Genomic DNA, 18,262 nt, shown 5'->3' on the forward strand with positions numbered 1-18,262 from the left:
AAACCATAAAATTTAACAGCTTAAATAAAAATTATTTTCTATTACCCGGAATCAGGTGTAGGAAGGCAGATATTGACCGGAATAAAACAAAATGACACAAAACTATGACTAATTAGCAACCTTCTGTATATCATTTCATTCAAAATGACTGCTATTGCATAATCACACATTTGTACTTTCAATACATTAGTTGGAACCCTGGGTTCAACCTTTTCATAGTGACTTCAATCCATAGGGGTTTTCAAGTGTAATAACACAATCGCCTTGAATGCCAAGTAGACATTTAGTATGGGTAATACATTAAATCTGTCAAAAACTTTAAAATCAACAGCACGATACAGGAAATGGGAATTTTCAAATTGCAGTTCCTCAGCAATACATTTATCTATTCTTTCAAGCAAATTTTTCCAAACATGGCCTCTTGCAAAAACTACACTATTGCTACCACATGCAGAAATGTTGTACAGCACATGGTGATTCTCAGTGTGGAATCGGGCATGTTTTGCAGCTGCGGCAAACTGACAGGCTATTTGAGGGTACTCTTGCTCTATTCTTTGTTCACTAGCCTTGTTCTGAAATTTAAAAAACAAAGAGATAGCAATATGCAATGATTGTAAGTAGATGAATTTTCACTTCGGTATATTTTATGGAAAGTAACATCTGCAGAAAGCACTTTTGGAAGTACAGTACACCGTCAGTTATGTGAGCTTCAATTATCTGAATAGTTCAGTTATCTGACAATACACTGTCTCCCCGACTATTTCCATTGTTACTTGCCGTCAAGAAGGTACACGTTATACGTATTCACTCCCTCGGATACAAATCAGAGAGAGTTGTGGGTAAAAAAGCATAAAGTGGGCCATGATACTGAAGGTAACATTTGGCAAGATTAAGACAGAAAGTTGAAAGTTAAAAAAAAATAAAGTTTAAATTCGGTTTCAGTTAGGGTGACAGTTTTATTTTTATGTTTCTCATCTCCAGTGGAAAAGTCACGCTGGGCGGGCGGGCAAACATATTTTTGAAATTCAATTCAATTTTAAGGTATTTTGTGAATATAGAGTTCATATAAATTTCTTTAAAATACCTACTTGAAATGAAAATCGATATGAATCATAGTCACGGTTATTCAGAATCTGAGTTAAAGACCTCTAAACCTTGTTGTGTAAATACATGTATATGTTTTTTGGAGTGGGATTCCGTCTCACTCTATTTTATATAGTAGTGAATCTGATACATAGTGTCTTCAAAATGGTATTTCAAAGAGGTAACTTTATTGTTATTACTTTAACAATAGATGTATATCACACTAGAGTATGTCTATATAATACACCCCTTAGTATGGTAAACAATAGACATATATCACACTAGAGTATGTCTATGTAATACATCCCTTAGTATGGTTAACAATATATATATATCACACTAGAGTATGTCTATATAATACACCCCTTAGTATGGTAAACAATTGGTGTACATCACACTAGAGTATGTCTATAAACAGAAATACACAATCCCCATCAATATTGCTATTTCAAAGACTGAATAGAAGAAATCATACCTTTGCCATTATTAGCACTTTGTAATTATCATTCCACTCATCTACAGTTGATAGCTGACCATCACGAATAACTCTAAGCTCATAGTCACATTCAACAGTGTTTGATTCACAACACATATCAAATGTTCTTTTTGTAGCAGTTTTAATCCTAAAAAAAAAAAAAAATGGTGTTTGCATATTTATCACAACTAAAACTCTTTGAACTATTGACATCAAAATTCCAGTAAACATAACCAAAAGCTCATCTTTTTACCTTTGGAGGCTATGGTTTCAATACTATATGCAGGGGTTAAAATTTTCCGTCAAAACCTACATGTACTAGACCAGGACTAGTAGAAATTGAAATCCACTGATCCTGCTTGGAAATCTACTAGTCCACATTCAGTTTTTTTATAATGTTTGTTTACTCAAGCATTGTTTACTCACCTTGTTTTGTATAGTTTAGAAGGGATTAACTGCTCACAACTGAATAGGAAATGTACAGTATCACTCATCAAGGCAGTTATTGTGCTTTCTTCTAGTTTGTCCTTCTTACATTCTGCTAGCCACTCTGCATATATTATCGAAGCTGCCTCTAGGCATGTGTCAGGGACATCTGGAATAGCCTATTCAATGAAGAAAATCATACGACTGAGACAAAGGAAACTAAAAGTATAATAATTTAATATTACTTAATGTTTACGTAAAAGTGCATCTACTACAAAATGAAACACATTGGTTTTTGAATAAAATACTTTCTGGGGTGAACAAATCCACTAGTCCGAGCTCACAGACTACCAGTTTTTCAGCCCAGACAAGTATATATGGGCTAGTACATTTGGCTGTTCATAAATTTGGTTCTTCAAAATATAAATCTGCAAAAATACTTATAGTCACCATCATAAGGCTTTTACAGGGCTTGGTGCCATGGTATCAATGGCACTACAGGCTTGAAATGTTGTGACCCCGACATCATTATGCCATGGAAAACATGTTTCCCAAACATTGTTATGACTTGTGTTTACGTCCATACATGTGAATCACTTTACAAGACTGTTGACTTGTATTCTCAAAGCACTGTCGTTAAAAAAGTATAACAGACCCATAAACCTTTTGATAAAGAGGTGATGCTGTGTCCGCTCAATGATTAACATTCAAATTTACTCTGAAAACATTTTTAAGTTGATAGTTTGCCATCGTATATCGTTGAGTTCAGCTTGTAGCGACTGCTTAACCCTTTGAACCCCAAGCCCCTGAGAGGGTATAATATAGGTGTTGGTACCATGTTACATAACACCTGGTGTCAAAACTGACCAAGGATGACCCAGGAAAACTATATATTTATGGAATCTACATATATCAGAGTTTCCAAAAATATGCAAATTTATGTCATGTGACCTCATTATATATTCAAAATGGCCGCCAAACCAGTAAAGTTATGAAATATTTTTCACATTTTTATAATTTGTATTGTGAGAGTACAAAATTCTCAGTTTTTTATAGAATTTTAGCCCACAATGTTACCAGCCTGTGGAATGATATAGAAATATTACATAATATGTAAAGATTTATGTATGTAATTTTGATTTTCACCCTGGTAAACATGTGGTAACTCGTTATTTTTGCATGCAATTCAAGGAGTGGAAGTACCATATTGCAGGATTGTTTGAGTCCAAACTGACCAATGATGATCTGATGAAACCATATATTTTTGAACTGGTCATAAAAAAAGCATCCCAAAAATATGCAAATATTGGTCATGTGACCTCATTATATATTCAAAATGGCCGCCTTTACAATAAAATTATTGAATGCTCTGCCCATTTTTCAATTTGTATGGGTAAGAGTATAATATTTTCAATTTGTTATTGCATTTTATCCCTCAATGTTACAAGGCTGTGCAATAATATTGAAATATTACATCATATGTAAAGATTTAGGAGCAAAACTCTGATTTTCACCCCATACAACATATGGCGGACATATAGTAAATTGGTACTCTTGAACAGGGATTCTGAGAGTGACAGTGCCATATTACAGGATCGTTTTAGTCTAAACTGACCATATTTGACCATACATAACCAAGTATTTTTGGAATTACCAAAAGATAGCGGTCCCAAAAAAATGCAAATATCGGTCATGTGACCTCATTAAATATTCAAAATGGATGCCATTACAGTCAAGTTATTGAATTTTATATAATATTTTCAATTTGTATAAGTGAGAGTAAAATATTTTCAATTTTTTATTGTAATTTTAGCCCTCAATGTTGCAAGTCTGTAGAATAATATGAAAATATGACATCATATGTAAAGATTTGGGCCAAAAATCTTTGGTTTTAGTCATTATGTACTAGGCAAACATACAGTAATTTGATATGTTCGGCATACCATTCAACAAGTGAAATAGTCATATTACATTTATGTACATGGGTGCCAGAGTCCAAACAGACCATGTTTTACCATACATAACCAAGTATTTTTGGATACATCCAAAGACAGTGGTCCCAAAAATATGCAAATATTTGTCATGTGACCTCATTAAATATTCAAAATGGCTGCCATTACAGTCAAGTTATTGAATATTTCACAAATTCTTCAATTCGTGTTGGTGAAACCTGAAACATTCTTCATTTTTCATTGCACTTTGTTGTTCAATGTCATAAGCATGCAGAATTATATGCAAATATTTTATAATATGTAAATATTTGGGCACCAAATCTTTGTTTTTAGTCATCATGTACAGGGTAAACATATGATATCTGTGTGACATGATGCAAAAAATGTAAATACATGTATCATATTACAATACAAGCGTGCTTGAGTCCAAACTAGCCAAGTGTCATCTGGTATAACCATATATTTGTGGAATCAAAATGCAACATGGATCCCAAAAATATGCAAATTGTTTAAATTTTGAATTAAATATTCAAAATGGCCTCCAATACACAAATCATAGTTTTCTTGATATATTTTTTTCTATATTTTAAGGGTGGACGTAAGACTTTTTTTTACTTTTCATATCATTCTATTGCTCATTATTACATGGTTGTGCCTTAGCATGCAAATATACAACAACAAACAATATCTATAACATAAAAATGATCTTTAATATTCATCAAGTGCTGAATGTATGTGGTAAATCTGAAATGTCATCCCACAATATAAAAAGGATGAGTATCATATCACTAGGGCCTAGGGCCCCAGGCCATCGGTCAAATGTGACTTCTCTTTGTCTAATATTACTATACACTTTTCAACTCGGTGTGACACAGAGGACCCGACAATAAATAATTTGGTCACATAACTTCACTGCTCTTTCAAAAATAGCTGACAGTCTCTTAAAAAATTGACAGAATCTGTGATATTTTTTATTAGCTTTGGTAGTATAAGAAAAAAAATATAAATGAGACACTAACACTCATGAGAAGTCAGGGAGTAGATAAATGGCACAGATATGGTAAATTGTCATTGCTACAGTACTTGTTACTAGTAGTTGCAATGTACATGTACATGCAAAGTCAATTGACAGTCCTAATATGTTACTACATGTGTATTGTTGAACTTGATTTTGATACATGAAACATTTTCAGCATACTTCTAACGGTCCCAAACTAAACACCAATGGCAGTATCTGGTATAAAATATATGGATATTGTAATCTCAACAGTGCCACATGACATAATTGGTTATTCAAAATGACTGAAAATCTTAGGTAATCTGATATCAACAATATTTTTGGTTGTGTTTATCAGAAGTGTTGAGGATTGAACGTATGATGGGCAACACATGTAACAATAAACTTACATGAATTCAGACAAAAAAAGTATTCTACAATGTACATGTACATGTGCTACTCTTGATCTTGTTGGCATGTATCACATTGTGGTATCTAAACTATCCAGATGCATACATAAACCTACACTGCTTCATTTGTGAACTACATGTAAAACTGTAAAACCAAGTTGATACTGGAAGATAACAAACAACAAGACAATAACAACATCTTGTATGATGCTCTCAAATAAACTAGTGATACAGCATACAAATGTAAGAATTTGAGCTACAAACAACTATACAACACTATTTGCAATATAAATGTTATCAAAATAAGACAAAAATATGTAGATGATAAAATAAGGTACAAATCATAGACTAATATTGTCATGAACAGTTACACATGTGCAAATAGTTTTTTTTTTTTTACATTTTGAGAATATACATGTAATACCACTGTCAATGTTCATCCTTATTTCTTGAGTGTGTAAGGAGTTGTAGCTCACTGTTCAATCAAGTAATGCCTCTTCCTGGTACACTCTGTTGGGTATGAAAATTGTCCATACACAGCTCATCACCAGTATTGAATAGACCCTTCAAAATATCAATTTCAATAGGTGCAGGCTTATCCCAGGTTTATTGTATTCTTTTCCTGAAATTCAACAACAAGAATGACAAAGTTTATTATTCTCAATATTTCTTTTGTATGTTGACTTTGGCTGATGTTGAAATTGCAAATCATACAATGCACTAACAACAAAACACTTGAACTGAAAATAAAAATTGCAACAAGGAAAAAATGAAAATAAGTTTCATTGTACAATGGAATGTCCACATGTTTGTATGCATGTCTACATTTTTCACAATATTTCAACATTGCTAGAGTTCAAACATACTCTATAGAACAAGAAATGAACTATGTGTATCTTGCTATTATTTCAATGAAACATGTACATAAATGTCTACCTCTGAGATACACTTCACACATAACATTACATAAGCAGATGACTTATCTCGATAGTTCAATAGTTTATGTAAATACTCATGAAATTCAGTTGAACACTTGTCAAGAAAAGTTACAATTTGTTTGTATAATTTATTACACATTTACTTTGATCTCAACTGATTGATATGTGTAACCTGACTCTAACATACAAATGAAGTATCAGAAATAGTATTGCTTGTTTTGAGATAATAACCATGACATACTAAAAATCTGACACTCTAAAAAAAATGGAAATTAGAAATACATGGTCACCTAATTCTAGTAGTTTAAAAATTCATTTCTGGCTCTTTTGAACAGAGTACACGAATACATTTCATTCATAATACAACACATGGAAAATTCTGAACATATTCATATTTACCTTGATTGTGTTGAAGTCTTCCCAAAGTGATCCCAATGTTATCTGCTTGCCTTGCCTTCTATCTCTGTCACCTGGCATCAACACATGTCTGTGTTGACATCCCAAGTCCCGTTGCATTCTATGTATAGCATTCAGATTTGCGATGTCAAATATGTTGACATTGTTATCATTCAGATAATTACTTTACAACGAACCGTTTGTTTGATTGCCGTGCAACAGTGTTTATCGATACCTTGCCCACGCTGACGATCATAAATACAGCAATGCCTATCATAATTTCGGAGCGTCGCCATTTTGACATCGTAGTATTAGCTGACCTTACACTTCTTCAATGACACGACACTGGCCATTTTACGACCGAGGTTCGATTTGTTGACAAGTTACAATCTCCAATATGGCGGACCTTGATCCCATGTGTGTCTATACACAGTTCTGACGTCTTGAACACTGATTTTCAACAACAAAAACATCAAAAATAGCCTAGAAACGTCCCCAACCTGCTACGGATCTGTGCGTAATGGTCGCGTTCTCGCCATTTTTAAAAACTCGCACAAATTTTGCTCAAAATTCATGTAAAAATCACGGTTTTCTTGTGTCAAACACGGTCAAACATACATACTACAACATAGTGGGTGTATGGCTCCCTAGCTTACTCATATCTGATAGCTGGCCCCTCAGCAATGTCTTTAACTATGAGTTACATTATCAAGTTGTAAATAGCGTGTGTTAGCTTAATCTCGCGGATAAATACCGTCGAACGGCAACTAAAGGGTTAAAAAATTCAACAATGGCGACTATAATTTAATAACGTCACTACATCTTGTGAGTATTTGAAGTCCTCCACTATTATAGTATAGTACAGGGCATGTCTTTTGAAAATGACAGGAGAGCTAAAAATCACTCTCCTGAAACCATCCAGGCGAGTGGTAGGCGAGTGATTTAATAGCTCCCCTGAAAATTGTAAGGCGAGTGAAAAAAAACAACAATTAAAACCAATTATCATTTCTATTTGTATTTCCAAATAAAATGACATTTCATTGTCTTCTAATCTGACAAGTCAGGTAAGTCTGTGTCACTCATGTTGAGATACTCCTGCTTCTTCACCGTCTGTCTTTCTCTTCTTTGATGGTGGTACTCCCAACTCACAGAACTTTGCATTATCTATCTGGAGTTTCCTGCGTTTCTGCATAAACTCATCAAGAGCTGATTCTATGATCTCACTTCTTTCCATCTCTGTAAACACCAGATGATTTGCCTTGATGACAAGGAGATCTTCCATTGTTTCATGGTTCATAGAAAGGCGTCTATCAGTTAACATGGCTGTTAGAAAGCTGAAGCCAGCCTCAACTGTACTGTTACTCACACCAATGGACAGGACAATTTCAGCCAAGAGGCAGACATTCTTGAATTCGCTTCGTCTGTATAGAAAGATATTCTGCCACAGGTTACCTGCTTTCACTTCTTGGTAATAATGCTTGACTGTTAGTTTCAGATTTCTCCATTCATGTTTCAGTTTTGTATTGTCAAACCCACTCAGTGCTAGTGTAGCCTCAAAATGACCAGATAAGGCTTCAAGGTGTGGCAGCTCTGCTGTACTGTGATCATCTATCCAGTTGGCTGGATCTAACCATTAAAGCATGTGCTGGTACATTTCATTATTGAGGAACACAGAAGTAAATCTGTTGTCAATGCAAGATTTCAAAGCAGGCAGTGCTGTTGACCTCAAACGACTGCCAGTCTGGCTCTCTTGCCCAGGGTACTTCATGCCTTTATATCTAATGGTGACAGACTCTCTGTTGTCAAGACTGCGCCTCATGTGACCAGCTTTGGGCATAACACAGCTAATCTCATCTCCATTCACATCTATACCAGCAGCAGTTATTGAAGATTCTTGTTCTTCTTCATAAGCCTGAATCTCACTCTTCATGGTTTCAACTGCAGGAATAACCTCAAACACAAAGAGCTTCCCTTCCTCAAATTTCAGTGACAACTTGGCAACAATGTCCAAAATAGCCTTAAACTCACAACATGCAGCTAGAAAGCGGAAGTCGACCAATTTCTTCAGTATGCCTCTAAGTTTAGCTGAAAGTGCCCTCTGGCTGTTGTTAGCGATGGAATTTTCAAGGGCGTGCATCAGGATGATCCAGTTATGCAATAGAATCTTCACACCACATCTTTGATGGTTTACAAACCTGGTTCCATGAACCTTTGGAAATTTGTATACCTGCACACACATTGCCTCAGCCGTTGATTTAAAATGCCTCTGAAATTTTCCTGACCGTTTCATAAGGTAATATATGTTCACCATAACATCCTTGACCTGCTCAAAGGACTTCAACTTCAACAGGCTATCTTTAATTGCCAGCTCAATGCGGTGGGACACACAGTGAGTGGTTAACAGCCATGGCCGCCCATCATTTCTCAATCTAGTTAGCAACCCTGAGTACACCCCAGTATTGACAGAGGCACCATCACTAGTAGCAGCAACCACTTTCTTTGTGTAGTTTTCAGTTTCTATGATTACTTTACTTTTAAACACATCATCCAGAGACTCTTTAATATTTCCAGCATTTGCTTCACCATACACATCAATATCTTGTAGGGCAGCTGTCAAGAAGACAGGTACACCAGCTTTCACTGTCTTCACTAGTACCAGCTCTTTCTCGCTTCCAGTTTTTCTGGCTTGAGAGCCATCACTCAAAACCGAGAAACATGCAGCTGAGCAGAGAACTTCGGCTATTTTCCTACGGATAGCTTGAGCCAAAAAATTGACGAATTCTCTTGCCTTTTTACTGCTGTCTGTACTTTGTATCAACTTGACACCATTTGCTTTTTGGACCATGACCAAAGTCGCAAAAGTAGTCAATGGCTGACCACCAACTGCCATCAAATATGCAGTTTTTAACAACTTTCGGTAGGCTTGTCTTCCTTGCTCGTGGATTGCCTGGTCGATACGAGGCTGTGTATGTTTACATGTACTACTACTATCTGTATCATCCTGACTCACTGAGATGTTACCAGACGGAGACGTGTCACTGTGCAGCTTTTGCAAACTCAGTGCAGCATGATGACCCTACAATTTGATTACAAAAATACAGATACCATTACTGAATACTTTTTCAAGATTTTGATGTGCACAGACTGAACAAAATTGTTGCAATAATAATTGTTGTTGTACAAATAATCCAAACGAACTGTTACTTATAAATATATTTTTGCATACATTTTTATTATTTTATTTATAATTATTCAGAGCCAACAGGCAAAAAAAACAACACTTACAGGTCTGACAAAAAGTGTACAGAAGTACTAGCAGAACATAACTCATTACATTATATTATATTTCAAATGGGTTTCATAAATTCTGTGTACATGTAATTTGTAACTATAAAAAAAAAAATTTTGTACAGATGTGTATGTGCTTTTCTTGTTTGTTTGTTTGTTTGCTTGTTTGTTTGTTTGTTTGTTTCAGTGTTTTTTATAGTCGGACCTGTTAGTGGGTTTTTCGCCTGTTGGCTCTGAATAAATAAAATTTAAAAACAAATAAATATAAATGTATGCAAAAATATATTTATAAGTAAAAGTTCGTTTGGATTATTTGTACAACAACAACAACAACAACAAAATCTTGAAAAAAATATTCAGTTTTTTGTTCTGACTACAAGTAGTACAATAGAAAAATGGGTTTTAATTTGAAATTCTGACTGATCTAGTTTTCTTAGAACGTTTTTATAAAAACATCCTACGTGAATATCTCCTCCGGAACGGCAATAACTGCGTTTTATAGTCGCTACAAAGTACATGCCCAGAGTTCCGACAATAGCTTGGCGATGTTTTGGAGGGCATTGAAGAAACCATCACTTCTATTTCACTTAAAATGCAGCTAATTCAAAATTGAGATTGTTCAAAACTATAATGAATTGACAAAAACTAACGTACCCCAGATGACAAATGCCTCCTGACATTGAACTTAGATACAGAGTTTGTACCGGTGGCATATATTTGAACATCGTTTTTTACCTGGCCTCTGATGGTGGAGACGGCCAGTATTTTGTCAATAAACTTTGCACAAACTTTGCAGTACACTTCTGTGACCATTTGCCTGCCAGTTTCTAAATTATTAACACGATACCCAATTGTATCGCCCACGGACCATTTTAAAAATGTCGCGAGCTGCACACTATTAGCCTTTGTTGGAGCTTTCACCATCATGACAATATTGATAATACACGCGAAACACAGGTCTAGGCACGTGTCACTAACTTTTTCTGAGCGGTAAATTGCTTCCTTTGATTGACTAATTTGTAACCATTCACTCCGGGACAATAAAAGACGTAACCCCACCTAGTACCTAAAAGTAGCGAAATCCGTTCACGTATGAGCAGCATGACCTACTTTGTTTTAGAAATCATGACAAGGCAGAAACTCGAGCAAATATTTTATATGTTACAGCAGTTGATAAAGTCATGGAGGTAAAATAGATGTGGTCGGCAGTTGAATAGATGACAAAAACAATGAAACTGTGTGTTGGAGATGTTTGAAATAAAACCCCGAGAGAAAACTGCGCGAGAATAATAACATAAGATGGGGAAAATATCGAAAGATTATTTTTATTTTTATTATGTAAAATAATTGATCTTATTTTATTGTCATTCTTTCGTGCATTGCGATGTGGTGGCCCTGAAAAGGGCCGTTTTTGAGCAATGCTTACGGTAGCATCACTCCGCCTCCGAGTCGTCATCGCCATCAAAGCTTGGCATGTCCTCCAGCTGTCTCTGGATGACGAATTCGTAATTGGCCGCGTTCCGATAGTAAGCATCGGCTAATGATGTGATCATGCCTTCTATGTCCTCAAATATCTCCCCAAACTCCGCGTTGAGTTGCTGTCGAAACACTTGGGCGTGTAACGACTCTAAAATGCGGTCCTTTCTGACCAGACATTCACGTAGGATGGTCTCCAAAAACCCTGTTCTAACAAAACTGGGCCGATCGGAATTTAAAATTAAAAACTCTTCCATGGATTGCTGAGACGGAATACTCCAAACAGCCATTGTACAATCGTATTGCTCAATTTACAATGATGCGAAAGTTGAAATCTCTGTGCATACTGAGCTGATCAATATTCATGATATGCCATGACGACGACCATTCATGTCCCGCTTCGAATACGTCACTATTAGGCATTTCCATATAAGGGTAGCACAATGCAAATTTCAGTCTGCGTGTTATGATTGCTAGCTCTGACTTCAGCTCGCTGGAGATCGATGATTATGAACACGGAAGGGTAACACGGAAGTGTGCCACACTCCCACCACGTAATTTTACCGAACAAACGTTGATTTTTATGGTAACCACATACTGAAAAATGATCTAAAGTAACATCAGGTTGGTTGGGGTCCACGCGAGCGGAAAATCGCTCTCGTGGATTTTAATTTGCGCGAGCGGTAGGCGAGTGGAGCGATCGCTCGCCTCAAAAGGCATGCCCTGATAGTACATGTCAGTCCCGTATATTACAAGATTTTGACTTCGATACGACAATATATTATATGTACGTATATACATGTCAGTCCACATCCGTGGTGTACACAAACTTTTGATTTTTTTAAAAAATCTACTCGTCTATGGACGTTTAGTTTGTAATAATTGTAGCTTCCCTGGGCAAACTAATTGTTACTTTTCAAATATTGTTGAAATAATTACAGCTTTCCTGACAAACTTATCACAGTTGTAATGCAAATCACACCACTTAATTTTGCAAATAATTATTAACAAAATTTGGTTTCAATTTGTCTAATTGAAATTGGGTACCATTAGCCAAATTTTTTAAAACCTACCGCTATCACAGCATTTGTAAATAGTGGAATGATACATATGATAATAGAAATTGTGGGCTAGTGGAAACTGAAGGTGGGCGAGTAAGTTGTTTTGGCTACTAGCCTGGGAGGCTAGTGAAACACAAAAGGATTTGCTCACTCCTGAATCAGGTTTCGTACAATCAAGAGTAAAATGAAATTGCAGAGCTTTCCATCATTCTTTTATCAGTTTCCAGGGGTCATATTGATCACATTGTAGGTGTTAGAGGTGTTAACCATTGAATGCATTGCAGTGTTTCCTCTGGCTAGTTACAGCTGTTAGCCTTTCTGGCTAATCACAAACTAAAACCAAAGAAAGCTTAGAAAGAGCTCCCCTATACTTGAATGGAACAAAATAGAATTTGATAAAGGACTGTGAGAGTGTGAAACAACCTAGAATTTGAGATGATATCTTCATAAAATACACTACCATTTAGCTGTTGTTATGACATTCATGGTTGCTAGGGTATTTGCATGTATTTTTTTTAAATGTTTACGCAATTGCCCACCAGATGATGATATTGTTTGACCAAAATACACTGTCATATAGTTGTTGCTAAGGGCATGGTCATAGTTGCTAGGCCTAGGGCCAATTTTGTTGGAGGTTTTGCAAAAAAAACTTTCAGAAACATATCACGAAGTTTCAGACTCGTTGACCAAGCAATTTTTGAGATATAATTTTTTTTACCAAAAATGAACATTTTTACACCTAATTTGCATATAAGTGGTGGAATCAGAGTATGCTTCATATTTCATTGTCAATACATCCTCAGATTCATTCCCATTACATTGTTTTATAATACTGTACAAACAACGTTTGATCTACAAAACAGAACTACTAAACAGAACCTTGCGTAAACACTTTCAACTGGCTTTTGTACTCCACAACTATTTCAAAAATTTTACTTTTTGATGTTTCCCAGTTCCCCTATTTAATACACTTCCTATAAACTGTATAGTTGTTACAATCTGACCATGCCTTCCAAAAATATCAACCCATTCCTGACACCATGTAGAAGGATTGGAGTAAATACAGTTTTTCTATTAACTGTGTACATAGCATTGACCGGTAGCCATAAGAAACTAAGATGTGAAATGTAAATACATACTAGTATAATTTAAAAGGTATTTTTGTTGTCATTATTTGTTAATTTTTGTCGCAAACACAGTTTGGCTTGACTGTCCATTCTGGCAAATGAATTGAGAGACAAATTTTTTTGTGAAAAAGTAAGCCAAAATAATCAATTAATAAAAGAATTTGTCTCAGGTGTTACACTAATGAAATAGATGGTGAGTTTCGCTTATTAATTTGAAGAAAAAAAAGTATTTTGTCCAAAAATTGTAATTTTAACATTTCTTCAGTTACAGTTTTAACAACATTGCAAAAAAATAGCAAAATACAGTTACATTAATCTGGCTTTGTTTTTAAAAAGCACAAATATATCAGACCCTCTAGTAGCTCCATACAACCTAAGAGGACTAATTTTGTTATTTATGTTATGTTGTACCATATCACACTCACTGATAATATTATCAATAAATAATAAATTGCCAGTAATTTGTTTGACCCAGAGGAAAGACTGCGACTTGCAATATTGTCTGATAATCATATTTCTAATGATTTATTACTGTTTTTAGAGACTGAAGGAAGTGGTGATTTTGTAGTTCTAGATGGCCTCCAACAAGTCTTCATTTTCAAACAAGTCATTGAAAACCACATAGACCCCGCTATGATTGGGTTTTAAGGAACTGGCAGTTTATGTTGTCATTATGTTGTCATTATGGCTTTGGACATGAAAACTGCGGCAACAAAATGGCTGCCAGGCAGCCATATCGGATTGTATCACTACGAAAATGGATATGCACATGTATGTCATAGAACACTATGCTAATACCAACTTTGAATGAGATCTGTTCAAGCATGTCTGAGTTATGGCTTTGGACATGGAAAAATTCGCAAACAAAATGGCTGCTAGGCAGCCATATCGGATTGTATCATGACGAAAATGGATATGCACATGTATGTCATAGAACACTGTGCTAATACCAACTTTACATGAGATCTGTTCAAGCACGTCTGAGTTATGGCTTTGGACATGGAAAATTCGCAAACAAATTGGCTGCTAGGTGGCCATATTGGATCGTATCATTAAACAAATTGATGTGCGTATGTATACCATAGTATGTTGCCCCTGTACCAAGTTTGAAAAAATCGGTCCAGGCATCTCCAAGAAACGGGGACGGTTGGATGGACGGACAGACGGACAGACAGACGGAACCCAATCCACAAGTCCTAAAAAGTTCTTACCCCAGGAGGAGGGAAACGCCCCTCCCACACCCTAGCCCTACTTTTATGAGAATTTCCAGGATGCCGCACAAGTTGAAATGCCCGACAGGGTATTACGTTAGATTGCTTGACAAATACCACTCCTTTAAAATTACAGCCCACTCTATACTGCTGTAACCAAATTCGACAAAATAGTCATACGCATTCGACATTTTAAATACAAAACCAGAACAGACGACATTCACTGCAAATGCACAGACAAGCAGTTTTAAAGTTATCTGGGTAAAAATGACATTATAGCATATATTAGCATAAATCAAAATGCACAAACCGTCTTCCGAATGTCTGGTTAACCCACAGAGTGACTGTTGTTAATCTTAATCCCTTACGCAGACAGAAACAATGTAGACAACAAAAGAAACTAAAACGTTTCCTAACCGGGTGTTGAGTGACCGTGCCTGCTGAACATTACAACGAACTATTGAATCTGTCCCTAATATCTTACCATTCACAAAACTAATGTGGGATTTCAAAGTACATGCAAGTACACACATACAATTTCAACATGCCATAACTGCTTAACCTTACATTATAATTGTTGTGCTAAAAACAAAGTCAATTAATTTCTTGTGACAATGGTTTACTTACCAATATTATGGCTTCCAAATCACGTAATGTCAATCTTTTTACTGTAGTATCATGCGTTGCTTCCATAATGGCCACTGCAATCTTACAAATATGTGAGCCTGCAGAGTAAATTTAAAACAAGCAGATATTATTGCAAAAGGATTTATAAATTGAGAGGTCACATACAACCCATGGACCCTACACTACATGAAAAGAATAGTACAGTATATTGTGTCCATGTTAAAGGCAGCAATTTATATCTTTATTCTTGCCTAGAAGTACTACCTTGGGTGTAATATTTTTAATTATATGGAGCAGCTGTACTGTGAAACCTTTGGTAAATTGATCACTTTCAATCTAACAGTCATCTTAAAAGTATGTGTGCGCTTGGAAATAGTTGAATTACAAATTTATATAGAGAAAAGATTCATGTACATCAACTGCAGGTAACAAATGTAGATCATTGGGATAACATGTCATGGACTCACACAAACACAAACATCTTACAAAAGGTGTACGCAATTGTTCACTTGGTGCAGAACACTGTACACTAGATGTGCGTTTTACATTATTTCGATGAAAATTATTTATGTAAAATATTATTTTAATTGTTACACAACCTACATGTATACATGTACTTTCACAAGTTTCTTTAGTTTATAAATAGTTTCTAAGCAGTACGAATAACTAATCCACAAAAAAACATAACATTGCACTACTGTACTGGAATTATGTTACATGTCATGTGGCATTACACTTTCATGCATGGTTGCATGTCAACTGTATGGGTCACTGACTTGTACCCCAGCTAATTGGGGACACACTATATCCATGGTCACTCAACAGTGAGTGATCATGCTGTATCATAGTGAATATGAGTTAAGTATTTACTGGAGTGGCTATTCACATATGATCTACATAAATCATAATAGTTAGAATAACGCTAAGATGTTATGTTATGCAAAATTAGAAATATACTATGTTTCTGATAGCACGATCCCAATTAGTCCTGCTTGCGCATACAAATGACTAAGCTGCCGCTTCTAATGGTCGGCCCTTTTTATTTGAAGTGAAGTGAACGTGTGCACCGTCTACACTGCAAGTTGGGGTCCTGCCACAGGGAGCTCAGGCTCAGTTAGTTTTGTTTACGAATACAAGCAAACAAGTAAACAAACAAACAAAACACAAAGTATACACACAAACAATAAATAAACAAGTAAACAAACAAAAAACAAATAAACAAGTAAACATACAAAAACAAACAAAATAAACCGACAAATGATATATAAATGAGTAAATGACAACAAACCAACGAACAAACAAACACTACCCCCCCCCCCCAATAGTCACATCTGGTTTATTTCCAGATACTCATTTGTCGGTTTATTTTGTTTTTGTTTGTTTGTTTGTTTGTTTTTGTGTATTTGTTTGTTGCTTGTTTACTTGTTTTTGTTTATTTACTTTTTTATTTATTCGTTTGTTTGGGTTTTGTTTGTTTGTTTACTTGTTTGTTTGTACTTGTAAATAAAACTAACAGCCTGAGCTCCCTGTGGTCCTGCTAGCTGCAAATATTGTAGCGTTATTTTTTGTGTTTTTCGTATTTCGAAATTCACAAAACTTTTGTGAAATGTCCAAATACGAAAAACACAAAAAGTAACGCTACGGTTATTGCAGATAGCAGGACCCCAGCCGGCGAGTAAATAGCTTAGTAATTATATTTTTTCTTGGGCAAAATACATACTATGACAATATGCAATTAAATAGCAATTACCTGCCAATTCTTCAAGTATTTCATTCTTTACAGCTTCACTTACATCCAGAGTGCTCGCTACAGACTCCACCACCACCACCACAGGTTTTGTTGCGTATGGCCCTAAAAGCCACTGCATAATAGGTTCAAGGGAAAATGTTGACAGACACCATTTACTCACTGTATTCCCGGGCAAATCAAGATGATCCATATCAAGTTCATTGCACTGGGACCAACGCTGGGAATCAAAGAAGGATGCCAATTCAACATCATCGTTTGTCTTTCAGTCCACGCGGATGCATACAGACGTTTGCTGCGATTTTCACGACGAACAGGACAATTTATACACTGTTTAGGAGATGAGCCGCTGAGGCGAGAGCAAGAACTGTACAGTTCAGAACACGACAAATCTGAACCATCTTCGTCAATGGACTGTCGACGTCGTGGGCGTTTATTTTGTGCGGCGAGATTTTGGAAAAAACCTTTGAACTTTGGAACATTTCGTGCGAGTAAATAACGTTTTGGGAGGACAGGTGCAACTTCTATGTCAGGGATGTCCATCAGATCGTCTACGAATTCAGCGACCGCCATACTCTGCTACCAAAGTTGAATAACTTTTATTCTTACTGGGTCCGATGACCGATCGCTCTGTAGCATATTTCTCTGTCAGTGAAAATACACTAGTAGAACAAAGCCACGTTGTTCCTAGGCATGCGCAGTAAGGGAATGTTGTCAGTTCTATAAATAGCACGTCTGCACTAATCAATCTCTACTGTCGATTTATTATTACAGCATGAGAGTGATTGGTGTGGCAGCTGCATGTCACTTCGCTCAACCTGATAGCTGGGGTGCAAATTGGTCGTACTTAACAACCTCATTTGCATACTTGGTGATTTTTTGCATTTTTGTCAATATCTCAAGAATAGTCCATCAGATATAAACCGAATTTTGGACACATGCTTCTTTCTTTCAAGTAGACATATACTCCGGGTTATATCTGTAGAAATCAGATATAATTAACATCTCCTTTACATATACATTAATGATCTTTTTAAAAATATATATA

At 35.8% G+C, this 18,262-nt stretch overlaps 2 protein-coding genes across 2 annotated transcripts; both read right to left on the reverse strand.

The window, feature by feature from the left end:
- Nucleotides 1–224: 224 nt before the first annotated feature.
- Nucleotides 225–2,734, reverse strand: LOC144443614 (uncharacterized). The gene is made up of 4 exons (XM_078133157.1): nt 2,702–2,734; nt 1,985–2,163; nt 1,559–1,706; nt 225–572 (listed from the first exon to the last, which is right to left on the reverse strand). The coding sequence occupies exons 1-4, from the start codon at nt 2,732–2,734 to the stop codon at nt 225–227; spliced, it is 708 nt and encodes a 235-aa protein (XP_077989283.1).
- Nucleotides 2,735–7,752: 5,018 nt separating this feature from the next.
- Nucleotides 7,753–10,889, reverse strand: LOC144443616 (zinc finger protein 862-like). Its single transcript, XM_078133158.1, has 3 exons — nt 10,701–10,889; nt 8,409–9,753; nt 7,753–8,303 (listed from the first exon to the last, which is right to left on the reverse strand). Exons 1-3 carry the CDS (start codon nt 10,887–10,889, stop codon nt 7,753–7,755), a joined length of 2,085 nt encoding a protein of 694 aa, XP_077989284.1.
- Between the last annotated feature and the right edge of the window lie 7,373 nt (nt 10,890–18,262).

Source organism: Glandiceps talaboti, chromosome 12 (assembly GCF_964340395.1).
Source record: "Glandiceps talaboti chromosome 12, keGlaTala1.1, whole genome shotgun sequence".
NCBI classification, from domain to species: Eukaryota; Metazoa; Hemichordata; class Enteropneusta; family Spengelidae; genus Glandiceps; species Glandiceps talaboti.